Here is a 27,959-nt window from a genome sequence, read left to right as displayed (position 1 = left end):
AGACTGGCACCTGTAGATGTGCGTTCATTCTAACAGTTCATCAGACAGACCTTTATTAAGGGTGTGCTAGGGGCTGGGCAGGGAACTTGATTCTGGAGATAATGAAATAAATATTATTGCGTTTATGCCACCAAAGAGTTTATAAGCCACATTGAACTGATTGACTGGAGATAAGCTGCAGCAAACACCAAATAGTAAAATAGCAATGCAAGGCAGCACGTATTTAATTGAAAGGGTGGTCAGCATTATTTGTGTTCATAATTCAGGGAAAGAGAACCCATGTTAACAGGAGGACCAAACAAGTAGGAAATCTTGAACTCTCAGCAACCTAAGAGTTTCACAGTGTAAGAAAATGAATAGTGCTCTGGGAGTGAAATACAAGTTTTAGTTCATTTTTCTAGTCCCCAGTTTCCTGAATGGTCAAGCCAGATAAAAATCACAACCCCTTAAATTTGAGAACTGTAAGTATTTTTCTGTGAACCAACTTATTTGATTGTCCTAACACAGGGTGTGTGTTAGGTGAGCCCCAGGGAGGAAAGGCAGGGAGAGAGAGGAAGTGGTGTGGGTACCTGGTTCTCTTGGAGCAAACTCCTTCAACTTTTTAAGCATCTATTTCCTCATCTGAAAATGGGAATTAATCATAAGAGTACTTCTCTCCTGGGTTTATAGTGGAGATTAAGTGAGATAATGTATGTAAAGTACTGTGATATAACATAAAATATATAAAACATACATATATTTTATGTAGCTTTCAGCTACATCTGAATTTATGCTAACGAGGTGAGTCAAGAAGGATGGGGGCTGGTTATGAACGGAACGAACCAAGTGACTAGAGGACTGGAACTTTCAGCCTCACTCCTGCCTTCAGGGCAGGGGGAGAGGGGGAGATTGATTGAACCACCAGTGGTCAATGATTTGATCAACCATACCTACATAATGAAGTCACTACAAAAGCCCTAACCAAAGAGGTTCAGGGGCTTCTGGGTTGGTGAGCAGATCCACATGCCAGGAGCATGGTGCTCTGCAACTCGAGACAGACAGAGCTTCGGTGCTTAGGCCCCTTCTGGACCTCACCTGATACGCTTCTTCCTCTGTTCATCTTTTATTATCATACCCTTTATAATAAATTAATAAACATAAGTAAGCATTTCCCTGAGTTCTGTGAGCTGTCTTAGCAAATTATAGAACCCGAGGAGGGGCTCATGAGAACTCCCAACTTACAGCCAGTTGGTCAGAAGCACAACCTGGGACTTGAGGCTAGCATCTGCAGTGGAGGCAGTTTTGAGGGACTGGGCCCTGCTCTAGCTCCAAATAGTTAGTGTCAAATTGTTTAATGTGAGGGGAAAACCCCACATGTTTAGTGTCAGAATTATCGTGAGAGTAAAAAGTTTTCTTTTAAATACTTAATAAATATTGGTTTTTATTATATATCGCTAAACAGTACAGCAGGAAGGATATGGATTTGATCATCATTTACTGATCTAAAATTCTGATTCCTAAGAATCAGATCACTGACTGAATCTGAGAGGCAAAAAGAAAAGTACTCCAATATTCTGAGTTTGGGTAACCTGGTTCATTCATTTAGTAGACATTTATTAAGTCTTTTATATGTGCCAAGCCCTGTGCTCAGAACTTTGCATTAATCTCTAAGAAATCCTCACAACTAGCTCCTTGAGGTAAGTGTTACAGGAACTGTAAGATAGGTGCTACTTCACCTTCACAGACAAGGAAACTGAGGCACAGAGAAGTTGAAGGTGAGCATAAGAACGATACAAATGGGTGATACAAGAAAATTCGGAGACCTAGTTTGGAGAGAATAGATAGCTCTGTAGGTAGGTCATTAGATGGATATATGCATATTCTCATATATATCAAAAGAGATAACTACTAAAAAGGTGTTTGAATGGCCAGGATTCTACAGTCGTCCACAGAGAATGGAGAGCTACACTGACAAGACTAAGTAAATGACTATTTACTATTTATCACACTAAGGGAGACAGGACCAGAAATCAGTGAAGGAAATATAGTGGTGTGAATAAAGTCAAGGATACATAAGCTATGTTCTAGAAGCTATGAAAAGAAACATAAATGGTAGAGGATTTTAAAATATCTGCCTAGGGTCTTTCTCAGCATCAGCGTGAAAACTGTTTAGATACCTCACGAGTTAGTGGCTTGTCTGGGTGTCTTATTTGCTTACTTGCAGTTCCAGTGAGTTCTGGCATCTGCCTCTGGAGTTTCAGTTTCAACAGCCCTCTCAAACAAGTTAAAGCTTTCTCTTATGAGTCCTGCATCTGTTTTCTCCTGAGGCATCTTAGTGTGTGCCTTATTTTCTCCAGCCTTTCTTCTAGGATACATTAATTTTGAAAATATTTTTAAAGACCATTGGAAAGGCACTATACCAGTGTAATAATGGATGAAAGAAAAAAACCCAATTTACATGGTTTCTTCCCTCAAATAGCTCTTAGACTAGACGACTACACGGCTATCACCCATGATACCAAGTGATGTGCCATACAAAAGGCAGGGTACAAAGAGATTATGAACAATGAAAAGATGGGAGAAGGCTTCATAGAACTGGTGATACATTAACTGGGTCTGTATGTTGCACTCACTTATCTAAAATATGTGAACATGTCTATACATATAGACATGTCCTTTTAAAGCTAAAAAAAAATCATTGATCTTGAGAGACTATTTGATTCTAAATATCACTCTGCATGTTTGATACACAAGGCAAATGAAACCCTTAGAAAGACATGGTTGCTCATGCAGTACTTTCTTAGGTTAAAAAATGGTCATGAAATTACTAGAAGACCTTAGTGGTTACATGTGCATTGAAATGTTTCATCAATTCATCTTTAACTGTGCAGGAAAACCCTTTATGGAATTAGATTAGGTCCTATTGGTTCTTCGTTACCCAAGTTAATGTGAATTTTTATCTAGTCACATGGAGATCCCAGATTCGTAGGACTTGGCAGTTTCAAACCAGATTTCTTCTACAGCTTTCCGGCCCATGTCAAACATTTGCTGTAAGTGCTTCCACCCAGTTTTTGCAGTAATCATGAGATACTCTTCGTTCTCTGGGTATAGCTGGCAAGAATATGCAGCTAGGACAAGTGACTGACAAAACCGACTGCATACAAGTAGAAACAAAGCACCCCTTTCCACAGGAGTCAGGGGGACCACACTTTCAAACCCAGCAAGGACATGGCCTCCTACTTGTATAGGAGTCTTGCTTTCAATCATCATGTACATGATGGTGATCGCCGCTTCAAACACATAGTAACCATAGCTCATGTCATCAAAATCCAAAATCCCAGACACCTGATATACAGCATCTCCAAAGGCTGACTCTCTGGACTCTATTAAGATGTTGTGGTCATTAAGATCTCCGTGATTGATACCTGAAAGGAGAAAAATCAAGCCAAGTAAAAACAGTTGTTTAATACCCTAGTTCATTCTCTTTCCATTCCTCTTTCTCAGATGGTGATGGTGGTTTAGTTGTTAAGTCATGTCCAACTCTGCGACTGCATGGCCTGTAGCCTGCCAGGCTCCTCTGTCCATGGGATTTCCCTGGCAAGAATATTTGGAGTGGTTTGCCATTTCCTTCTCCACTTTCTCAGGTATGGGCATTCAAATAATTTCATGAGCAATCAGAGATAAAGAGCTAAACCCCCTTTTTCTTGAGAAATAAAACAATTTCCTCTGGAAAGGATAAAAGCAGTTAATTTTGGTGGTTGCTTTTGCTTTTCATCAATACAAGGACAGAAGAGGGAGACTGTCGTCATTGCAAACACCAGATTTTTGGCTCTGAGCCAATGAAAATTGAAACGTTTCATCAATTCATCTTTAAGTTCTTTACCCTTTACTTGTCTAATATACATAGATATATACATATATACATTCATGTTATTATAAGAAGCAAAGAGTGCTAGAATGGACCAGATGTGCCTTTATTTTAACCTAGAAAAGAAATTTCTGATGACAAAGTAATTCTGAATTTCTCTAGTCTTCTGATTACTGGAATAGATGTTATTTTAAGTCAGTACCACTCAAAGTGGGGGTCCTGTGGCTAGCGCTGGCTCACAAATTGTTATTAGTGTGCATGAGAATAAAAACAGACATTGAGACTATTTGATTTTTCATCAAGAGTATGACAGGGGCCTTATCTCATTAACAGTATAGCCCAGTTTTGGTGTTGTCAAATGTTCATGGTAAATCATGTGTGGTGTGAGCCATGAATTAATCTTGCACAGTAGGACCAAATGTATCAGGTTTCAGGGAGTTGGAAGAAAAACCCAAACTTGTGTTTTACCATGGAGAGTTTGAGAAACACTGATTTAAACCACTGAGTGAGGATTAGGAGGAGATGGGGATGTCTGTGTATACTGAAGCGGTGAGTCACGTACTTTATAATAAGTGCATGATATAAAGTCCATACTATTAGCTTTTAAATATAATTCTTATTTCTTCTATATGACTTATGGTTGTGTAAATCATGCTTAAGTGATGTAGCACAGTGGGTGGCCTGTAGAAGCAATGAATATTACTGTAAACTACATGTTTCTGATATAGGGATTTATCCTATGATTGATACCATGTCATAGTTTCACTGACAGTATTTTTTCTTCCTTAGAGGTTCATAAAGCAATTTGATATCTTATACAGTAGATTGGTATTTTAGAATAAATGAAATATATTACTTCATGAATGCAGTCTGTATATGTGGAAACCTCTCTCATTTCGTTGCTTCTTTTCACATGTCCAGTGGCCTATTAAAAAAATGATCCAGCTATTTAGTGCTTGGAATAAAATAACAGAAGTAGTTGAATTTGAGAATTAACAAAAGAAAAGAAAGAGTTCTGACCAAGATAGCAGAGTGAATTCATACTTTGATAACCCCAATATACATAGCAATGATAAAAATAACAAGAGAAAACAAAAGATACACAACCAGCCTCAAAACCAAGATAGATTCATACAAACTGAATAGAAATGCCAAGCACAAGTGAGCAGTGAGAAGGAATAAAGCCACAGGCTTGCCTACTGTGTTCCAGATCAGCAATGTGCTTTCCCCCTTTGCGAGAAGGAACTTAAAAGTGCTACCTGTACGTTGGGAAACATGCTTACCACGTGAAGCTGGAGGCAGTGAAGAGGGCCTCCTAACTCATAAAAGCAGGACCAAATCTGCTACTAACCCACTGCTTAGATGACTTCTGTTCCAAGGAGGGAGAAGGACAGAAATACAGCCTTGAAACCAAATGCTAAACCTGGATGCTGTGTGAATATATCCTATGCCCAGTTACTGAAGTCTTTGGTTCAATGTCTATGGTCAGTTTCTTGTTCTTGCTCTTGGTAACCGATTTCCCTGTGTGCTGATATAGAGTATGGCCCAAGGCAGTTACTATGGAGAAGTAATCAAGAAGAACTTCTAAAACTGAAAAATACAATGAATAAATTAAGAATGCAATGGGTGGGTTTAAGAGATTAGACATAGCTAAGAAGATTCAATAAACTACAGAATAGGATAGAACATTTTCCAAAATGCAGCATGGGCAGAAAAAAAGAGAAGGTAACATACACAGAGGATTCAATGAGAAGGCATAACTGGAGTCTCAAAAGGAGAAGAAGGGGATTAGGTGCAGAGGCAAGAATTTTCTATAAATGATGAAAGACAATGTTCACACATAGGTTTGGAAAACCCGAGTTAAGTTAAAAAAAGAAAATCTGAAAAGCAACCCAAAGGAGAAAAAGACAAATTATCTTCAGAGAAACAACAGACTGACAGCTGGCTTCTCAGCAGCAATGGAAGCTAAAAGACAGCAGAATTCTAAAATTCTAAACCCATGAGATCTAACATTCTATAGGCTGTGAAAATATCCTTCAGGAATGAAGACAAAATAAGCACATTTTCAGACAAAATCAGAGAAAGTTCACCATTAAAGAACTGCATTAAAGGAAATTTGGAAACATGTATTTTGGGCAGGAAGAAAATGACTTCAGAGAGAAGGTTTGGGGTGCTGGAAGATAAAAAGTGAATAATATAAGTAAATCTAAATAAACTTGACTCTATAACAAAAATAATAATTTTTTGTGGTAAACAAATATAGAATTAAAGTTTACTAAAACAGCAGGAAGGAGATAAATGGAATTAAATTATTTTAAGGTCCCTGTATCAGACTTTGATAAGTTGAAGTAGCATGTTAGACTTTATAAGGTTATCATTCAAAGTATATAATTTTCTGGAGACAGAGGAAAAAAGACAAAATAATTAGCACAAAAACAATTCACTCAAAAGAAGGGAGAAAGAAAAGTAAAAATGGAAAAGACAGAAAAAAATCAAGACAACAAAAAATAAGATGGGATAGCTGTATAATGTCAGATGGAGTAGATATTAAGGCAAAAAGCAAGATAAATAAAGAAGGATACTTTATGTTGATAAAAGATTCGGTTTTCTAGTAAGATAATAATTCTAATTTTACGTGCACACTGCCTTGAAATATATAAAGCAAAATTTGACAGAAATACAAATAAAAATAGGCAATTCACAATTACAGTGGGAGATTTTAAACACATTTTTCTTGATCATTGTTAGAGCAAGTGGACAAAAAGGTAAGCCAACAGTGGTGGTTTGGTTTCGTCGCTAAGTCGTGTCTGACACTTGTGACCCCGTGTAGCCTGCCAGGCTCCTCTGTCCATGAAATTTTCCAGGCAAGAATACTGGAGTGGGTTGCCATTTCCTTCTCCAACAGTATAGAAAATTTAAACAAGATTAATAGATTTGACCTACTGGACGTATTTGTACACAACACCTACTGAATACTTTGTACCCAACATCTACTGAATAAATTCTATTTAGCATACAGGGAACATTTTTTTAAAATTACCAAATGCTTCATTATGAAGTAAATGTTAAGAAATTTCAAAGTGCTGAAATCATATAGAGCTGTTCTGCCCCATATGATAGCCACTGGTCATAAGTTGCCATTTAAATTCGTTAAGATTAAATAAATTGAAAGTTCAGTTCCTTAGTTGCACTAGCCACATTTCAAGTGCTCAATAGCCACACAGGAGCTATTATATTATATACACAGATACAAAACATTTCCATCATTGAAGAAAATTCTACTGGACAGCACTGATACAAAGTATATTCTCTGACCATAATGCAACAGTAGAAATCAACAGTAAAAGGATAACTAAACATATCATCATATAGACCTTTTATTGGTCTATATAAATGGGGAGATGGACCAGTGTTCATGGATTAGATTACTCAATCTGATACACATTTTCTTGAAACATATATATATATATATATATATGTATATATGTATTCAGTCCACATCTAGCCAAAATCTCAACAAAATTTTTCTTTAAACATGACAAGCTGATTCCAAAATTGATATGGAAACATAGAAAGACCAAAAAAAGTCAAGACCCTCTTAAAGAGGAACAAGAAAATGAGAGGACATGTTCTATCAGATATGAAGACTTTAAAAGTTAAAGAAATTAAGATAGTGTAGTAATCACACGCTAGTAAAGTAATGCTCAACATTCTCCAAGCCAGGCTTCAGCAATACGGGAACTGTGAAATTCCTGATGTTCAAGCTGGTTTTAGAAAAGGCAGAGGAACCAGAGATCAAATTGCCAACATCTGCTGGATCATCGAAAAAGCAAGAGAGTTCCAGAAAAACATCTATTTCTGCTTTCTTGACTATGCCAAAGCCTTTGACTGTGTGGATCACAATAAACTGTGGAAAATTCTGAAAGAGATGGGAATACCAGACCACCTGACCAGCCTCTTGAGAAACTTATATGTAGGTCAGGAAGCAACAGTTAGAACTGGACATGGAACTACAGACTGGTTTCAAATAGGAAAAGGAGTACGTCAAGGCTGTATATTGTCACCCTGCTTATTTAACTTCTATGCGGAGTACATTATGAGAAACGCTGGGCTGGAAGAAACACAAGCTGGAATCAAGATTGCTGGGAGAAATGTCAATAACCTCAGATATGCAGATGACACCACCCTTATGGCAGAAAGTGAAGAGGAACTCAAAAGCCTCTTGATGAAAGTGAAAGAGGAGAGTGAAAAAGTTGGCTTAAAGCTCAACATTCAGAAAACGAAGATCATGGCATCCAGTCCCATCACTTCATGGCAAATAGATGGGGAAACAGTGGAAACAGTGTCAGACTTTATTTTTGGGGGGCTCCAAAATCACTGCAGATGGTGACTGCAGCCATGAAATTAAAAAATGCTTACTCCTTGTTAGAAAAGTTATGACCAACCTAGATAGCATATTCAAAAGCAGAGATATTACTTTGCCAGCAAAGGTCTGTCTAGTCAAGGCTATGGTTTTTCCTGTGGTCCTGTATGGATGTGAGAGTTGGACTGTGAAGAAGGCTGAGTGCCGAAGAATTGATGCTTTTGAACTGTGGTGTTGGAGAAGACTCTTGAGAGTCCCTTGGACTGCAAGGAGATCCAACCAGTCCATTCTGAAGGAGATCAGCCCTGGGATTTCTTTGGAAGGAATGATGCTGAAGCTGAAACTCCAGTACTTTGGCCACCTCATGCGAAGAGTTGACTCATTGGAAAAGACTCTGATGCTGGGAGGGATCGGGGGCAGGAGGAGAAGGAGACGACAGAGGATGAGATGGCTGGATGGCATCACTGACTCGATGGATGTGAGTCTGAGTGAACTACAGGAGTTGGTGATGGACAGGGAGGCCTGGCGTGCTGCAATTCATGGGGTCGCAAAGAGTCAGACATGACTGAGCAACTGAACTGAACTGAACTGAACTGAAGTAATCTTTAGGGATGCTCATTTCCAGTTATCTTCCTTCCAGGAACATTCTGGGTTGTCAGCTCCCTGCTTTTCCAAAAGTTGTTAGCAGCAGTGTGGTTTTTTTGGCCACTATGTGTAACAGAAGTGACATCACTTCAGGGCAGATGCTTTAAGATTCAGCATACAATTTACTACATCTCTTTCTCCATACCAATATCCCAGGTGGTGAAAGTTTTATCAGTCTAAATCCCCAAATAAGAATACACATCGCCCCAGTCAATCCATGACAGACCTGCAGCTTGTGTGGGAACTAAACCTTTGTTATTTATAAGTCCACAAGAATTTGGGGGTTATTTGTTACTACAGCATGACCTAGCCTAGCTGATACACAGTTGCTATGGGTGCAGAGATAGACAAATAGACCAATAGAGCAAAATACAGTCCAAAATCATATTTGATTTACAGTAGATGTGGTACTGGAAAATAAAGTGGAAACATGGCTTTTGAACACATGTCTGTGAGAAAATTTATCAGCTGTAAGAAAAATCACACTGTATTTAAAAATAAATTCCAATGTATTATAGTCATATTATGAAGGAAAAAACCATTTTTTAAATTTTTCTGGGCTCCAGAATCACTGTAGATGGTGACTGCAGCCATGAAATTAAAAGATGCTTGCTCCTTGGAAGAAAAGCTATGAACAACCTAGACAGCATGTTAAAAAGCAGAGATATCACTTTGCTGGCAAAAGATTTGAATAGGCACTTCACAAAAGAATCTATCCAAATGGCTAGTAAATTGGGAAATACACATTAAAACCACAATAAGAAAACATTACACACACATCATATTGGCAAAAATTGAAGTCTGATGGTACCAAGATTGTAGAGGAATAAAAATTTTATACTCTGCTAGTAGTAGTATAAAGTCATAAAACTGTTTGGCATATCTCTGAAGTTGAATACGGACATGAACTATGGACCTATCAATTCTATCCCCGAGCTCATGAAGTCATATACGCAAAGAACTCATGAACACGTATACCAAGAGACACAAGAAGATTCATAGAGCATTGTTCTTAACAGACTAGAACTGGAAACCACTTGAATATCTTTGAAGAGAGGAATAGCTAATGTGTGGTACATTTATGAATTGCATACTCTACAGTAATAAAAATTAAAGTAAATGGCCACATGCAACAACATGGATAATCTTAGAGAAGTAATTTTAAGCAAAAAAAAAAACAAAACACACAAAACCCAGGAAGACAGTTCCCTACAGAATATAGTCTCCCTACAGACTATATACTGTAGGGAGACAGACAGGAGCAGGGAGACCAGTTATGAGGCTACAGCAATAATCCTTAGTCTTTGGTGTTTTTTAACGGCAGCCTGAGCCAAGTAATACAGAAAGCAGAGGACGAAAAGGATATGCACTGCCTATCCTCGGCTTTGCAAGAAACGCCCCCTCAGTTCCTTGCCCTTTGACCAGTGTTTCATGTTGGGTCAGAAGGTTCATTACAGCCCAAAGAAATTGTTGCCCATGTACTTTAGGAGATACGCCTTGGCATGCTCACTGCAGCATCGTGTATATATAAATGTGTGTGTGTGTGTGTGTGTGTGTGTGTGTGTGTGTTCACTACTGTATCTCTACATTAAGAATAATGCCTGGCATATAGAATGCACTGCTCAAGCAATATCTGCTGAATAGATGAATGCTCTTAACATAGAAAATTTTAGAATTGGAAAGGCCTTTAGGCATTGACCACTCTATCTAAAGTTCTAAATGACTTTGACCATCAATGAACAAATGGGGAAGAGTTCGGAGAAAGATGACAAGTTGCTACTACGGGGCTGAGAGAGAACCCAGGTCTTCTGACTCCAGTTGAGACCTCTTTCACACAGTAAGCGTCTGAAAGTGCCTTGATGGCCACCCAGAGGAGTAGCTCTCAATTTTTTTTTCATATATATATATATATATATATATATATATATATAAACTTAAAATTCCATTAACAAGAGAATAGACTCAAAAATTACATTGAAATAAATTATAGTATACACACACACAATGGAATATTATTCAGCAGTTAAAACTAATCAGCTAAAAAAAACTAATCAGCTAAATGAACTAGAACTACGTCTATTAAATGGATCAATCTGAAAAACATAGTGTTGAATAAAAAATCAGTTTGCAGGATGATAATATACAGTGTTCCATTTATCTAAAGTCTGAAAGTAGGCAAAATACTATATAGGTAATTTATAAATACATATGTAGTAATATTAAAGGGCTTCCCTTGTGGTTCAGCTGGTAAAGAATCCACCTATAATGTGGGAGACCTGATCTCTGGGTTCGGAAGATCCCCTGGAAAAGGGAAAGGCTACCCCACTCCAGTATTCTGGCCTGGAGAATTCCATGGACTGTATAGTCCATGGGGTCACAAAGAGTTGGACACAACTGAGTAATATTAAAAGATGTATGCAAACTTAGTAGGGAGGGGAGAGGCAGAATCATGTAAATTTAAAGGGGCTTCAAATTCAATTTTAAGGGAGATGAAAGTATTATTCTTTAAAAGCAACAGGACCAAATATGATAAAGTATTAAGATTGTTAAAGCTAAGTTGTACCTCCGTACTTTTCTGCCGGTTTGAAATTTGACAATTTAAAAATTAAGAAATACACTTACTTGATTGGAGGGGTACTCACATTCTCTAAAATGACTTAGACTGGTCATCACTTCATCCTTGAACAGCTGAATGACCTGTTCAACAATCTCTCGATTCCGATTCTGGCCCAAGGCAAAGAGGTATTTCTCCAGAAGAGGAACACTTTTGAGATTCCAGATGAAGTTCTCCCGATGAAGACTACTTAGCTTTGGGTGATGGAATTTCTAAATCAAAAGCAAAGAAACTCTTAGACTCTTGATAGCACAGGCACTGCTGAGAGGTCTGCTGTGGGCTAGAAGACTGCACCCTCTGAAGGGTGGGCCAGGTGGGCCTTGGGGAGAGGGCTGGCGTTCTCTGATGGTCACTGACTTGCTTCATTTACCTTAATTCACAAAGTGGTCAAATGTCATATTTGCCCAGGACCTCATAGTTTTGAGAGCATATTCCCCTCTCCTCACTGCCCATCCTCATAAGTGGGAGAAGGTAGGATTACCATCTGCAGACTACCAAAGGAATGGAAGCAGCTCTAAAGAGCTCTGCCCTGGGCCCCTGGTTCCCTGTCTGACTTCATCTTTGACGATGTTTTTCCACTCTCTTCCAATCACACTGACGCTGGCCTCCCTGCTTTTCAAGGAACACTCCAGGCACTTTCCCACCCCTTTTGTATTTGCTGTTTCCTCCACCTGGGAATCCTAGGAATCCATATGGCTAGTGGTCACCAAGTCTTTACTCAAAAGTCACCTTCTAGGGGAGGACTCACTGACCACTCCATCTATCCCCTCCAATATTTCATATCCCTCTTCTCTGCTTATCTTTTCTTCCTTAAGCACTTAGCACAAATTGCTAACATTCACCATGATTCACTCATTTACCTTACTGTCTGTTCTTGTTAGAATGTAAGCTCCACAAGGAGCAGGAACTTATTTTCGGTCTGTTTTGTTCACTACTGTATCCCTACACTTAGAAAGTGCCTGGCATATAGAATGCACTGCTCAAGCAATATCTGCTGAATTAACATAGAAAATTCTAGCACTGGAAAGGCCTTTAGGCATTCTATCTAAAGTTCTAAATGACTTTGACTGTTAATGAACAAATGGGGAAGAGCTCAGAGAAAGATGACTAGTTGCCACTATGGGGCTGTGAGAGGACCTAAGTCTTCTGACTCCAGTCAAGATCTCTTTCACACAGTAAGTGTCTGAAAGTACCTTGATGGCCACCCAGAGGAGTATCTCTCAAAATTTTTTGACCATGGCCTGCAGTATGAAATATGCTTTACGTTACAACCTTGCATACAGGCAACATATACCTAAGGAAAAAAAGTTTCTATAACAATACTTACAACCTTTAATGTGATGTATTCTGAGATTTTTTTTTTTACTTTATTCTATTTATTTTAAAATGTTCCTCTAAATTGACTTTAACACCCATTCTCATGACCTGGAGTCTGATAACCTCCCCCTTATGTTCCTGTTACCATTAAGATGTCTTTGCTAAGTGGTCATGTAGCCTTTGTTTGAATTCTTCCTGCAGGAGGTACATTTTTACCCTTACTGAAATGGCTCTGTTCTTCCTTTTGCTGAGCTAAAATCTGCCTCTTATAGTATCCATACTGTGGGTTCCGACTGTGACCTCTGGGGCTACGGGGACCAGGACTCTCCTGCATGACTGTCCTCCAGACATCTGAAGACAGCACCTCTGCCTCTCAGTCTCTTCTGCAGAGTAACCTTTCTAGTTCCTTCAGTTCTTTCTCACATGACATAGTTTTGAATCTCCTGACCATCTGATGCGTTAAATGTCACTGTGGACCACAAAAACATTCTGCAGAGTAGCACTGAAAACACTGTTGGGAGTTGTGACTTCTGGAAAGTAGGTTTGGAAAGGAAACAATAATGGAGATGATGGACGAGAGAAAAGAGTTTTGTCTTACACTTTTCATTACTGCTTGATATTTTTACCATGTGCATAAATTACTTTTATTTTTATTTTCTGTTTTGTTTTCTATTAAAATTTTTTAACTTATTTATTTGGCTGCACTGGGTCTCTGCTTCTGTGTATGGGCTTTCTCTAGTTGCAGTCGGCAGGGGCTGCTTTCCAGCTGAGATGCTCGGGCTTCTCATTGCACTGGCTTCTCCTTTTGTGGAGCGCAGGCTCTAGGTGCTCAGGCTCCGTAGTTGCAGCTCACAGGCTCTGTAGTTGTGGTGCACGGGCTTCACTGCCCCACAGCATGTGGAATCTTCCCAGAGCAGGAATCGAACCCACGTCCACTACATTGGGAGGCAGATTCGTAACCATTGGACCACCAGGGAAACACTACTTTTATTTTTAAAGAAACCAAATTTAAACACTCTTGTTGGGTTTCCAGCAACAGTCCACTCAGGGAAGACTGAGTCAGCTTCTAAAATGCTAGCACTGTTACCTTGTACATCCTGCTTAGGTATGGAGTAGTAGGAAGAACACTTGGGAGTTGTACTTGGAATCAGACAGATCTGGGTTTCAACTGGCTTTATCACTTAATATCTCAGATCTTAGTTTCCTTACCAGTAAGATCAGTGTATCAATACCAACCTCACAGGGAATATAAATTGCTACAACCATTATGGAAAACAATATGGAGGTTCCCCCCAAAACTAAAGAGTTGGCATATGATCCAGCAAGCCCCCTCCTGGACATATACCCAGACAAAACTATAATTAGAAAAGATACATGCACCCCTGTGTTCATAGCGGCACTATTTACAATAGCCAAGATATAGAAGCAACCTAAATGTCCATCAACAGAGGGATGGATAAAGATGTGGTATATATATACAGTGGAATACTACTCAGCCATAGAAAGAGTGAAATGCCATTTGCAGCAACATGAATGGACCTAGATATTATCATACTAAATGAAGTAAGTCAGAAAGAGAAAGACAAATAGCCTATCTATCACTTATATGTGGAATCTAAAATATGACACAAGGGAACTTCTCTATGAAACAGAAACAGACTCACAGACATAGATAACAGACTTGTGGTTGCTAAGGGGAAAGGGAGATAGGAGAGGGATGGATTGGGAATCTTGGGTTAGCAGATGTCAACTGTTACACAGGATGGATAAACAATAAAGTCCTACTATATAGTATAGGAAATTATATTCAATATCCTGTTACGAAACCATAGTGTAAAAGAATATGGAAAAGAACGTGTGTGTGTGTGTGTGTGTGTGTAAATAACTCAATCACTTTGCTGTACAGCAGAAATTAACTATACTTATAGTTAATTATAACATGATGAATCAACTATATTTCAGTTCAGTTCAGTCACTCAGTCATGTCTGACTCTTTGCAACCCCATGAACCGCAGTACGCCAGGCCTCCCTCTCCATCACCAACTCCTGGAGTTCACCCAAACCTATGTCCATCGAGTCGGTGATGCCATCCAACCATCTCATCCTCTGTTGTCCCCTTCTCCTCCTGCCCTCAATCTTTCCCAGCATCAGGGTCTTTTCAAATGAGTCAGCTCTTCGCATCAGGTGGCCAAAGTATTGGAGTTTCAGCTTCAACATCAGTCCTTCCAATGAACACCCAGGGCTGATCTCCTTTAGGATGGACTGGTTGGATCTCCTCGCAGTCCAAGGAACTCAAGAGTCTTCTCCAACACCACAGTTCAAAAGCATCAATTCTTCGGTGCTCAGCTTTCTTTATAGTCCAATTCTCACATCCATACATGACTACTGGAAAAACCATAGCCTTGACTAGATGGACCTTTGTTGGCAAAGTAAGGTCTCTGCTTTTTAATATACTGTCTAGGTTGGTCATAACTTAATTTCATGGCTACAATCACCATCTGCAGTGATTTTGGAGCCCCCAAAAATAAAGTCAGCCACTGTTTCCACTGTTTCCCCGTCTATTTGCCATGAAGTGATGGGACCAGATGCCATGATCTTAGTTTTCTGAATGTGGAGCTTTAAGCCAACTTTTTCACTCTCCTCTTTCACTTTCATCAAGAGGCTCTTTAGTTCTTTACTTTGTGCCATAAGGGTGGTGTCATCTGCATCTCTGAGGTTATTGATATTTCTCCCAGCAATCTTGATTCCAGCTTGTGCTTCTTCCAGCCCAGTGTTTCTCATGATGTACTCTGCATATAAGTTAAATAAGCAGGGTAACAATATACATCCTTGACGTACTCCTTTTCCTATTTGGAACCAGTCTGTTGTTTCTTGTCCAGTTCTAACTGTTGCTTCTTGACCTGCATACAGATTTCTCAGAAGGCAGGTCAGGTGATCTGGTAGTCCCATCTCTTGAAGAATTTTCCACAGTTTGTTGTGATCCACACAAGGGCTTTGGTATAGTCAATAAAGCAGAAATAGATGTTTTTCTGGAACTCTCTTGCTTTTTTGATAATCCAGCAGATATTGGCAATTTGATCTCTGGTTCCTCTGCCTTTTATAAATCCAGCTTGAACATCTGGAAGTTCACAGTCTATGTATTGTTGAAGCCTGGCTTGGAGAATTTTGAGCATTACTTTGCCAGCCTGTGAGATGAGTGCAACTGTGCAGTAGTTTGAGCAATCTTTGGCATTGCCTTTCTTTGGGATTGGAATGAAACAGATATTTTCCAGTCCTGTGGCCACTGCTGAGTTTTCCAAATTTGCTGGCATATTGAGTGCAGCACTTTCACAGCATCATTTTTAGGATTTGAAATAGCTCAACTGAAATTCCACCACCTCCACTAGCTTTGTTTATAGTGATGTTTCCTAAGGCCCACTTGACTTCGCATTCCAGGATGTCTGCCTCTAGGTGAGTGATCACACCATCGTGATTATCTGGGTCATGAAGATCTTTTTTGTATAGTTCTTTTGTGTATTCTTGCCACCTCTTCTTAATATCTTCTGCTTCTGTTAGTCCATACCATTTCTGTCCTCTATTGTGGCCATCTTTGCATAAAATGTTCCCTTGGTATCGCATTTTCTTAAAGAGATCTCTAGTCTTTACCATTCTATTATTTTCCTCTATTTCTTTGCACTGATTACTGAGGAAGGCTCTCTTATCTCTCCTTGCTATTTTTTCTGGAACTCTGCATTCAAATGGGTATTTCTTCCCTTTTCTTCTTTGCCTTTAGTGTCTCTTCTTTTCTCAGCTATTCGTAAGGCCTCCTCAGACAACCATTTTGTCTTTTTTCATTTCTTTCTCTTGGGGATGGTGTTAATCATAGCCTCTTGTACAATGTCACGAACCTCCATCCATAGTTGTTCAGGCACGCTATCTATCAGATCTAGTCCCTTGAATCTATTTGTCACTTCCACTGCATAATCATAAGGGATTTGACTTAGGTCATACCTGAATGGCCTAGTGGTTTTCCCTAATTTCTTCCATTTAAGTCTGAATTTGGCAATAAGGAGTTCATGATCTGAGCCACAGTCAGCTCAGATGTATTAAGACACAAACTACAAGTATTAAGACAGAAAATCACCAAACTGCTTCCAAGTGACTTAACCAAACAACTCACGGAAGCTCAGTGAACACCAAGCACAGGAAACATCACGATCAAATTGCTCAGAAATAGAGACAGAGACAATCTTAAGACAAACACACACACAGATGACATACATATTAAATTCAGAGGAACAATCTGACAGCGGATTTCTTGTCAGAAACAATGCAAAAGAAGAAAGTAGTGGCATGTGTTTAAAGCACATTGGAAAAGACAGTCAACCTGAAAGTTTATGTCCAGTGAAAATATCTTTCAAAAATGAATGTGAAACAAAGACATACAAAAGCTGAAAAAATTCATTAGCAGCAGCCCCACACTATAGGAAATGTTAAATGAAGTCTTTTAGGTAGATGGGAATAATAAGGATCGACAAAAAGTATGAAGAGCACTGCAAAAGGGAACCACACAGGCAAATATATAATTTTTTCCTAATTAAATCTCTTAGAAGATAATCGAAAGTTTAAACAAAAATAACAATGTATAAGTAAAAAGTCTGACAACAATAGGTACAGGTCTTCCTGGGTGGTGCTAGTGGTAAAGAGTCCACTTGCCAATGCAAGAGGCACAGGGAGGTGGGCTTAATCGCTGGGTCAGGAAGATCCCCCTGGGATAGGAATGGCACCCCACTCCAGTATTCTTGCCTGGAAAATTCCATGGACAGAGGAGCCTGGTAGGCTACAGTCCATGAGGCCACAAAGGGTCAGACATGACTGAGTGACTGAGCATGACAGCAATAGAATAAGGACAGGAGGGAAGAAGCAGAAGTATACTGTGTCAGGTACGTGTACCATACACGAAGTGACATAACGTGAAGGCAGCGTGATCAGGTAAAGATGCACTCTATACACCCTAGAGCTACCACTAAAATCAACAGTTACAGCTAATAAGCCAACAAAGGAGGTTAAATGAAATCATAAAAAATACACAAGCCAAAAGAAGGCAGGAAAAAAAAAAAAGCAAATTAGAGAATAAAGAACTGATGTGACAGAAAGAAAGTAGATATCAAGATGACAGGCTTAAACCGAACCATACAAAAATCACATTAGATGTAAATGCTCTAAACATCCCAACTAGAGAGCACAGATTATCAGACTGGATTAAAAAAAAAACAAGATTCATATATATGCTGCCTATAAGAAATATACTTTTACTATAAAGCAGAATTTTTTTCCATCATTCCCAGAAAACAATAAATATCAAGCCTTTAGGAGAGAATTAAAACTAACCCTCCTAAAGCTTCTTGTTAAAGTGTTCTCAGCCCTGTCTCACCTCTCACTTAACTCTTCTAAAGGCTGTCTTACTCTTTTCTCTAAAGCACCAACCAGACAGAAAAAAGAAAAACAGACAGAATCAAGGAATGGGAGCAGGCAAGCTGATCCCAGCAGACACTAATGGAGCACGCGTGGAATGCATAGCGGCTGATCTGCTTTTCTGTATGGCAGGAAGCCTTAAAAAACCACAGATCTCAACACCTTCTAGACCCATATCTGATACTCCTCCCCTTCCCATCCCTCCAGTCCTTTGTTCCAGGCTGTGAAGGTGACTCCAGCATTGCTTCAAGGGGAGAATCCTGCCTATTTCAGAATGGAGTTTTGTCCCAGCAGATCCAGGTTAGAATCCATGTCCTGCTCAGCACTTTCCTCTCCTCCATTCTTAACATTAAATCAATCACCAAATTCAGTTGGCTCTGTCTCCTAAATATATTTTGAACCTTTTCTTGGTTCCAGTCCTCAATCAGCTTTTGCTTGTTACTGCATTAGCTCCCTAGATGCATTGCCTGCCTCCATTCTGGCTTTCTGCCAATCTAGCCATTATATTGGACCTAAGCAGGCTATAAATTAGAACGTTTTTCCTGTTTAAAAAGCCTCCAAGTCTCCCTACTGTCCAAGAAAATAAGACAAAGTCCAAGCTTCTTACGATAACACATTTTATAATCTGTCTCCACCCTATGTTTCCAACTTCAGCTCCTGTCTCTCTCAGGTGTAAACCCTATGCTCCAGCCACAGTAAATTATTCAGAGGTTCTGGAACATGGTCATTGTTCTGCCATGGTTTCCTGCATGCTCTTTCCTTTCACTGAATACCCTTCCTCCTTTTCTCTGACTGACTGATGAATTCAAGACTTTTAAAACCAGCTCATAAGCTTTTTGAAATTAAAAAACTTTATATGAAGCCCTCCTTGAATATCTAATAAGTATTTGACACTGCTAGACACCAAGGATAAAAAACGAATAATTAAGATGTAGACCAATTTCTTAAGAAGATCATTGTTTCTTATGTAGCATATGTAACAGGAAGTACAAGCAACTAAATTACAATACCATCATGGTCGACTGTTACCCCAATGGCCTCCTATGAACCATGCCTCCTGGTGTGCATGCCGTTGTGCAGCTTCTCCTACTTGGGATTAGACATGTCACTTGCTTTGGCTAATGAAATGTGAGCTAACATGATTCAAGTAGAGTCTTGATAAGCAGTCGTCCACTCGGGGCTTGTCTTTTTGAATCTGTCTCGGAAGCCAGCAGTCATGTTGCAAGGATGCTCAAGACCATCCTGGAGGATGAGACACCACATGAAGAAAAAAGGACACATGGAAAGGATCTGAAGCACTGCAGCTAAATAGAGCTGCATGAGTGACCCCAATTAATACCAAGAAGAGCAGAGGGACCCAGTCAGTCAACCCATAGAATCATGTGAGTTGATGGATGCATAAGATCCAATGGAGCAAAGAGCAGGAAGTGATCCTCTTTGTACAGCCTGGGAAGAGAAAGAAGGGACCAGGGAAGATTTCACAGGGGAAGTGATTCCTGAGCTGTGTGTTGAAGGATAATCAGGAATTTTGCAGAGCAGGGGAAAAGGTATTAACGGTTGAGAAGATAACAAAGGCAGAGATGCATGAAACAGAAAGGCACATTGGGGGGACGATGAGAAGTTCTACTCTGGTGGTGAGAGAAGCATGAAAGGGAAGACATGGACAGTGAGACTGAGGGGGCAGAGGCAGGGACAAGGCCAATGGGGCCTTGTTTGAAAGAGACGCCGAGGACCTTGGCCTTTACTTTGAAAGCAGTGAGAGGCCACGGAAAGATTTTAATTATGGAACTGACATGGTCGGATCTGTAATTTTAAAAAGTAACTCTGATTGGTATAAAAAATAAATTGAAGGTGAAAAAGATCTGAATGCAGGGAGGGATAGTCAAGGCAGGAATGGAAAGGAGATGGATTGTAGACATTTGAGAGGTAGACTGGCCAGGATTCAGTGAGTAATTGCAAGTGTTTTACTCATACAAACTGGGGTTACTTTTCCAAGTGTCTGTTTGTCCCTTGGAACACTCTCCTCTATGACAGGGGAATCCCTATTGTTCCCCCAGTTCCTGGCATTGAATGGGTTCTCAGTGAACATTTGTTCATTAAATGAAGATGTTTTGTGGGTACGTTTGGAAAAATATCTGTCAAACAAGGTTATCTTTTCTGTACGACAAAAACATTTTTAATACAAGTAATTTCAATCCATTTGTAACATAGCTATTGTTTCATACAGAGCCCTGGCTGATTATGTCTTGTGAAAACTTCGGATTTTAATTTGTGAATGCAGACTGTTTTCAGTGAGCAGCACAGAGGATTTCATGAATTTCTAAAGATGTAGGTAATCTTGCCACGAAGCTAATAAAGTACAGACCTGGGCAAAAAGAAATCTGTCAATATTCACGCATCTAGTACCTTATTTTCTTCTTAATATTGGGTTGCGTTGGCCAAAAAAAAATCATTCAGTTTTAGGTATACATAAAAGACACATTTTTCATATTCACCAGGAACTGTATTGAACAAGATGTTCACTGATCAAAACTTTCTGGCCAACCCCAATACATGTTAAGAGGCACCAAATAAAAAGAGTGTGACCCTGGGTGTATTTAAAATAAATCAAAACTAACAAAGAACAATTCTTATAAACAAAATAAAATCCCAAATCTTACCTCCAGTGTTTTATCCAACTTAGCAGCTAGCCTTCCAATTTCATATAAGAGCTGAGGGCCAATGGGAATCTCAGCTATGGGTCTTCCTGGGAGGTAAGTCAGCAGCCTCACCAAGTAGCTTTTGACTTCAGAGCCGCTATCTAGATGGATGGAAGGATATATTCTGTCAATTATTCTTTGGAAAAAAAAACAAAGATTGGAGGCTATTCTACCTTTGCAATTATTATAGCAAGGAATAATAGAGAACAAGAGAGAAAAACAAAAAGGTGCTAATACAGGACAAGTCAGCAGGATTCTATGAGGCAGGACTGAATGGATCAAGCCAGCAAGGAGAACAGATAGACTTCAGAACACTGGGGCCAGCCATTTACATCCTAACATGACTGTAGCCCCAAGTCTGCTGGCCTTAACTCTAAACGTAAATTATCTACTCTGGTAAATGAATGCTTAAAATACATTTTTAATGCATTTACAGTGGGGGAAGTTGTGATAAAGAAATGACTTTCAGAATCACAGACTTCTTTAGGGACAAACTGCTGCTTGGAGAATTCCATCAGATACGTCTTAGCACTTAGAATTGAAAGGGACTAAGTTTCACGACAGCTCATAGCCTTAAGAATTTAAGTCACGTATACCATAAATACAGAGCTGGGACTAAACTTCCTGATTCTGTGTGCTTTCTACTATATCACAGCACCAAAATACACAGCTGATCTGATAAATAAACTATTTAATTATTTTTCTAATTAAAAATAAAAGTTCCCCTAGTTTTCACATATCCCCTTAGTTACTCATCCATCAGATCCTTTGCAGGCAGATAAGAGTTATGCCAGATCCCAGCCCTGACCACAGCTCCAGTTTCCACTTTGGTGATGGTAGCTTCTCCCAACTGCTGAGAAAAATAACCGTCTTAACCCTTGGAATGACGTACCTGTTCCTGATATTTCTACTTGTAGCCAAAATGCAGTAATATACATGGACGGGCGATGACCGGTGGTGGTCTCTTACCTACAGACACGAGAGAGGTTATGTTGTCTCCTTTAGTACGACACACAGAGGCTGTTGGAAATCCAGCCGCTCTCAGAAACATGATGATATGAGTCTGCACTTCAATCAGGTCTGGAGTTTTGCTAGATTCAGTGTTGCTTATTTTGAGGACATATTCATTTGGGCCATCTGTAGCGACTTTGGTTCTTGCAATGCATACATGGAAGTTTTGGTCATCATAGCTAGGAAGTGGCTGGATCTTGGAAACTTTTAACCCAAACACTGATTCCACTAATGCAGAGGCTTGTACCTCACTGAAAGAGGGCTTGGTGAGAGGCTGTGATTGCTGATCACCTTCACTTGACATTATTTCTAAGGAAACAAACAAACAGACAAACTGGAAAGGGGACTTATATTGAATATACTTACTTAAAAGAGTTTTCTTAAGACAGACCAATAATGTTTCCCAATACTGATTCGGTACTTCTCTTGATTGTGAATTTTCATTCATAAAGTTAAAAAAATCAAATGAGTAAGTGAGATTTAAAAAGTAGATTAAAAGCATAGTCCCTGCATACTTATGTAATAACTTTGTTCTTTAATTTCCAAGAGGCATGGTAGGCCAGCTGGTCCTGATGTCATCTACTTTATGTCTATTTCTCTAAGATTCCAGGCTTTCTATTAAAGGTAAAGAGGGTCTTTTTAATTTGTTGTTTTAGTTATTTATTATCTAGTGTTTGAGGATTCATATTTTAACATACCATAGATTGGTAAATGATATTTATTTTGATTACAAATAGCCCTAACTTACAAATAGCTTAAATCACTGTGACTGTTGGATATTCTGGAAGGAAGACTCAATTCTAAAACAAGTTTTCACAAGCTCAAAACCATAATGTAAAAAATATATATATCCTTTAAATGTAAAATTAGGTAGTCAAGGGTGACATTTGGTAAGGGCAGGCAACAGGTCAAGGACAAGAAACTTGAACTGGTTAGGACTTTATCAGACATCTAATCTCATTACAATAAATCAATGAAATCAATTAACAGAATATTTATATTAATAAGCTACTACATGTTACAATAAACATGCAGAATTGTATCATTCTATATTCAGTATCCCACTTAATTTTCAGTACAAACTGGGAAGTAAATTTTCTCATACCTATTTACAGATTAGAAACCCAAAACTTGGGAAAATTGAGTAACTTGCCCCAGCTTGCACAGGGCGTAAACTGTAAAGCTCAAATTCAAATCAGATTTGTCTGACTCCACTGTTCATGCCTTTTCTCTTATAGTGACTGTGGTTTATTTAAATAATTTATTCTTCATATTTCTTTGTATAAACATGAAATTTTCCATTTTTGAATTTAAAAACCTAAAAAAAACCACAAATAGACTTTTTTAAAAAGTAGTAACTAAACCATAAATAATGTCTAAACTCACTTCACAAGCAAAATGTATGATTCCGGGCACAGAATGCACACCGGGGAAGCACCTTGGTATCACTGGTTTCTCCACCCCTCCCAGCAATATCAACTTTATTTAAAGGAGGAATGTAGGTCCTAGGAGGACGTGTCTGGCACAAAGTTTTCTTAAGTATGTCCTTTGGGTTTGACCCTTTATTACCATCACTTTGGGTTTAAAATGTAAATTCAAAAAAAAAAATAAATAAAATAAAATGTAAATTCAAATACGGTGATCTTACTTTTCTGTGTTACAAGTATCATCATGTAGCTTATTGCACATACTTCAAAGGGTGGGCTGATGTGCGAAGCATTCCCGAGAAGCCCTGTGGGAGATAGGAAATGCAATTAGAGGGCTCTGAAGTTAGTTCACTGTCACAGATATCCTAAACAATGAAAAACTTAAAAGGTACTCAAAACAAGCTACAAGGCAGTAACTGATAAACTAATAAAATGCCAAAGAAAACACTGAATTAAGTATAAACTTGATGAAGTGACTGAGTTTGCCTTGAATTGTGAAGAATAAATTTTCTGGGACTTCCCTAGTGGTCCAGAGGTTAAGAATCTGTCTTGCAATGCAAGGGACGTGGGTTCTGTCCCTGGTGGGGAATCTATGAATAAGATCCTACGTGTTATGGAACAACAAAGCCCACGCACCATAACTAGTGAGGCCACACATGTCAGAGCCCGTGCCCTGCAGCTAAGACTAAGACCCAAGGCAGCCAAATAATAAATACTGAATTCATTTTTCTACTGCTAAGCAGAACAGGGGCTTAAAAATTAAGATTGCTTACAGAAAGTAAAGGCGCATCTGAATTTATGACCCATGAAATTAATATCTGCCAAAACTATGACAGAAATTCAGAGGAGAGAGAAACTACTACAGCCTAATGATGTTCTTGAGAAGATGGATTTGAATTGAGCTATAAATATGAATTGGATAAACAGGATGGGGGAGACTGTTTTCTTCCCCTTGATAATGCCACTCTCTGCTACACATATTTTGCATATTTCCTGAGTGTGTGTGTGTGTGTGTATATATATATATATATATATACTCACCATATACACTCACCATATATATGGTGGCGGTGGTTTAGTCACTATGTCATGTCCAATTCTTCAACCCCATGGACTGTAGCCCACCACGCTCCTCTGTCCATGGAATTTTTCAGGCAAGAATACTGGAGTGAGTTGCCATTTCCTTCTCCAGGGAGTCTTCCCAACCCAGGAATCAAACCTGGGTCTCCTGAATTGTAGGCAGATTCTTTACCCACTGAGCTATCAGGAAAGCCCATATGTATATGGAAGGCAATGTTAGGCTTCTAAATATCCTTTAGGAACCAAATATTTAAGATCCTTGCAATTTCACTTCCTCCTTTGCCAAAATAGTTTTATTCCAATCCTTCCTTCGTACTAAATTGTAAATAATTAACAACATCTTGGGGATGGGTTGCATTTGGGGCTACATGTGATTTCTGTTCAAAGGATGTAGTGTTATATAAAAAGAATCTCATGAACAGTTAGTGCTTGTTGATAGAAATCAGCCCAGCTGTTGCTTCTGGCAAGAAGGTGGCATGAGGGAACTTTCTGGGAGGAAAACGTTCTATATCTTAACTAGGCTTTGGTTACATGGGTGTAAACATTTGTCAAAACTTAGCTTAAAACTTAAGTCAGCATAAGATCTGTGAATTTCACTGAATGTAAATTTTACTTTAAAAAAAAAAAAGAAAAGCTTCGTGAGAGACTGGCTAGGACAGGTGATATGGGTGGGGTCTTAGGACTTCCTTTTATGCATTGCTGCTGCTGCTGCTGCTAAGTCGCTTCAGTCGTGTCCGACCCTGTGCGACCCCATAGACGGCAGCCCACCAGGCTCCCCCATCCCTGGGATTTTCCAGGCAAGAATACTGGAGTGGGTTGTCATTTCCTTCTCCAATGCATGAAAGTGAAAAGTGAAAGTGAAGTCGCTCAGTCGTGTCCGACTCTTAGCGACCCCATGGACTGCAGCCTACCAGGCTCCTCCGTCCATGGGATTTTCCAGGCAAGAGTACTGGAATGGGGTGCCATTGCCTTCTCCCGAGTTAGAGCTCCCCAAATCAGACCGTATGCTTGTTAATGTCTAATCACTTCAGATCTATGACAGCCAAAGTCCAACTTAGTCCAGTGAGAGAAAGGGGATAAAATTCAGGGAGGTGCACTAGGACTGTCCTATACGAACCCCTCTCTGAATCAGCTCCAAGGCAACAGCCTGATGACTTGTGATAAGATTATAACCCCCAAACACCAGTCTCCTTCCCATCCCTCCTTCCCTGACCCTCTTAACCTAAGTGATCTCTCCTGCCTTTAAACTTGCATAGCCCCTGTGCTGCTGGTAGATTTCCACCACCTGTTATAGTTATTGCATTCTTGCCAGTCACTCCCCATATCTACTTTCTGACTAGGGCATATGCTTTCAGAAGCAAATTAAGTCATTGAGATTTTGTTTACTAAAGACACTGTGACAAAGGCTGAATGGAGTTTAAAACAATCTCTGCACCTGAAGCTTCTGGGAACCAGTATGTCCTGTCACACTGCATATGGGTTTAAGGCTTTACATAGGATTTTAACATTCTTTCTGCAGATTTATAAACAGGTTTCAGGCCCATATTCAGAATGTAATATGAACTAAAGCTTTACATTCAAGACAAAATCCCAGAGTAATTTTTCAACACCTAAAGCTTTAAAGATATCGGAGTAATTTTGAATTCAATATGAATTAGAAATCCTTACAGTTGGAAGGACACTTAGAAGCAATTAGTGAAGGCCAATCTGTTTTCCAGTCTAGAAAATGTCCCTATAACATTCTCGAATGGGGTTTGTTAACCCTCTACTTAAAGCACTGTTTTCTACAGCAATGTTGGCAGCTCTAGCCATCAAAGACAGCCTGTGTAACAAAAGGTTGTGCTGGCTAAGTGTATTTTATCACATTAAAAAAATAGAATAAAACAGTTTCTATGCTGGGAGAGATAAGACATTTTATATGCAACCTCTGAAACTTTGCACTATTCACATCTCCTCTAACAGGGAGTTGGACTAGATTATCCCTACAAATTCCTTCTAGTGCTAACATTATTTCTAAAGCTCTTTCTTTTTGAGCTTAAATTTAGTTTCTTTTTTTCCTTTGTATACAAATACTCCAAATATGGAACTAATGGCACAGATCAAGTCAGCACTTGTGCACCACCTGGGAAGCCCAAGTAAGTAAATACGGAGAAAGAAATGTGTTGATCAGAGATGGCTGTCTTAACCAAATGTCTTTTGTATGGGTGGAGGGGGTGAGGAAGGGAACTCAAATCCTATAGGTAGTTGCACTGTATTTCCTGCCAACAGTGTTTTACTTGGCTTCTGACAAAGCGCTCAGGAAGCAAATGTTTTCCAACTCCAGGGCTTATGCCAGAATCTCAAAACCTTTGCTCTACAACCTGGGGGACTGGACCTTAAACTCTGCACTTTGTGTAAGGTATAACTGGACGAGAAACAGAAATCATTCTTGATTCTTTCTTCTCCCTCACCACTCTCAAAGTTTTACAAAGTCTAGTAAATTCTACCTTAGCATGTCTTCCAAAGCTGCCCTTCTTGTTCTGTAATTCCTTCTGCTGTGTCCTTCCAAGGTTGGAGAGCAAGGATTATATCCAGTAAATCTCCGTATCCCCAGCCCAGATTCGAGCCTAGATTCTTATTAACTATCAAGAGGAATTAATGACAGAAGGGTTACTTTCATTCCACAGGCAGTTTACCCTCAAAGGGTTTCAGAAAACAGAAAGGTATGGAACTAGAGTCTGTAGTTTTTCAAAGACAACAACAGTGGGTGCCCTGAGTGTTTTCCTTCTGGATGAGAAGGAACAGGTGGTAGGAGAGCGGCTGCAAAGGGGTTGCTGATCCAAGTGACAGGAAAATAAGGGAGGAAGAGGGCACATTAGTCGGGTTCAGAGCGTTATTATGCTAGTGAGGTCCAGCGGAGCCCAAGAAATGAGGAACATCCGCTAGACACCTGGCCGGGAGTGCCAGGCGCCGCACAGGTTGGACCAGATGGCTTTTCAGGTGCCACACCCCAATTCTGGGATCTCAGCCCAGCCTTCTGGGTTGTAGGTGCGATCCAGCGAGGAAGGTGACTTGCGCATCACCTGAACAGAGAGTCTGAGGTGGATTAGGGGCTGGAGGCGCTGGAGGGGCCGGAGGCTCACTACTCCTGGCCCCAGACTCTCAGCGAAGCTCCTTGCTCTCCCGGCCGCCCCCTCCAGAGGGTTCTGGGGTTTGTCTCTGCGTTCCCCACCCAGCTCACCCGCAACGACCCGAGGTCCTGACGCGGATCCCACTCTCGAGCACCCGGGGTCCTGCGCTCCCGCTGGGAAGTCGCGCCCAGCTTGTCTTGTCTGGATCCGCCCCTCCTCCGAGCGCGTGAGTCCTGACTTATGATTGGCTCCTCGAGACTACCCCCCCCCCCCCCCCCCCCCCAATAAGCGAAGACTCTTGGAAGGCGAGGCTCCGCCAGGCCGATCCGGGCTATTCCCGCCCAGTCCCCGGGCTGCAGAACAGGCTGCGAAAAGAGAAATTCAAAGATCAG

At 39.8% G+C, this 27,959-nt stretch overlaps 1 protein-coding gene across 19 annotated transcripts; it reads right to left on the bottom strand.

Moving 5' to 3' along the window:
• Positions 1-19: 19 nt before the first annotated feature.
• Positions 20-27,761, bottom strand: HYKK (hydroxylysine kinase). Of its 19 annotated transcripts, XM_060401704.1 has the most exons (9): positions 27,678-27,761; positions 26,944-27,078; positions 24,432-24,511; positions 23,599-23,682; positions 22,466-22,565; positions 21,909-22,259; positions 20,901-21,040; positions 11,498-11,681; positions 1,389-3,404 (listed from the first exon to the last, which is right to left on the bottom strand). In XM_060401704.1, the coding sequence occupies exons 5-9, from the start codon at positions 22,527-22,529 to the stop codon at positions 2,944-2,946; spliced, it is 1,200 nt and encodes a 399-aa protein (XP_060257687.1). In that variant the 5' UTR covers positions 22,530-22,565; positions 23,599-23,682; positions 24,432-24,511; positions 26,944-27,078; positions 27,678-27,761; the 3' UTR covers positions 1,389-2,943. The 19 variants fall into 19 exon arrangements, with proteins under 19 accessions (XP_060257690.1, XP_060257692.1, XP_060257691.1 ...); XM_060401707.1 differs by lacking the exons at positions 22,466-22,565; positions 26,944-27,078 and adding an exon at positions 4,704-4,772 and having other exon boundaries at positions 20-3,404; positions 11,478-11,681; positions 24,419-24,637; XM_060401698.1 differs by lacking the exon at positions 22,466-22,565 and having other exon boundaries at positions 24,419-24,637.
• Positions 27,762-27,959: the final 198 nt, after the last annotated feature.

The sequence above is a fragment of the Ovis aries genome, chromosome 18, assembly GCF_016772045.2.
Source record: "Ovis aries strain OAR_USU_Benz2616 breed Rambouillet chromosome 18, ARS-UI_Ramb_v3.0, whole genome shotgun sequence".
Taxonomy (NCBI): Eukaryota; Metazoa; Chordata; class Mammalia; order Artiodactyla; family Bovidae; genus Ovis; species Ovis aries.
This window is presented reverse-complemented; position numbering and strand designations above follow the sequence as displayed.

What these genes read in the sequence shown, in the direction of transcription:
- HYKK (XM_060401698.1), bottom strand. An exon ending in GATACTTGTAACACAGAAAA is followed by an intron (nt 22,260 to 23,598) that starts GTAAGATCACCG and finishes TTGTTTCCTTAG; the next exon opens with AAATAATGTCAAGTGAAGGT. An exon ending in TCTAAGTCATTTTAGAGAAT is followed by an intron (nt 3,405 to 11,497) that starts GTGAGTACCCCT and finishes TTCTCCTTTCAG; the next exon opens with GTATCAATCACGGAGATCTT.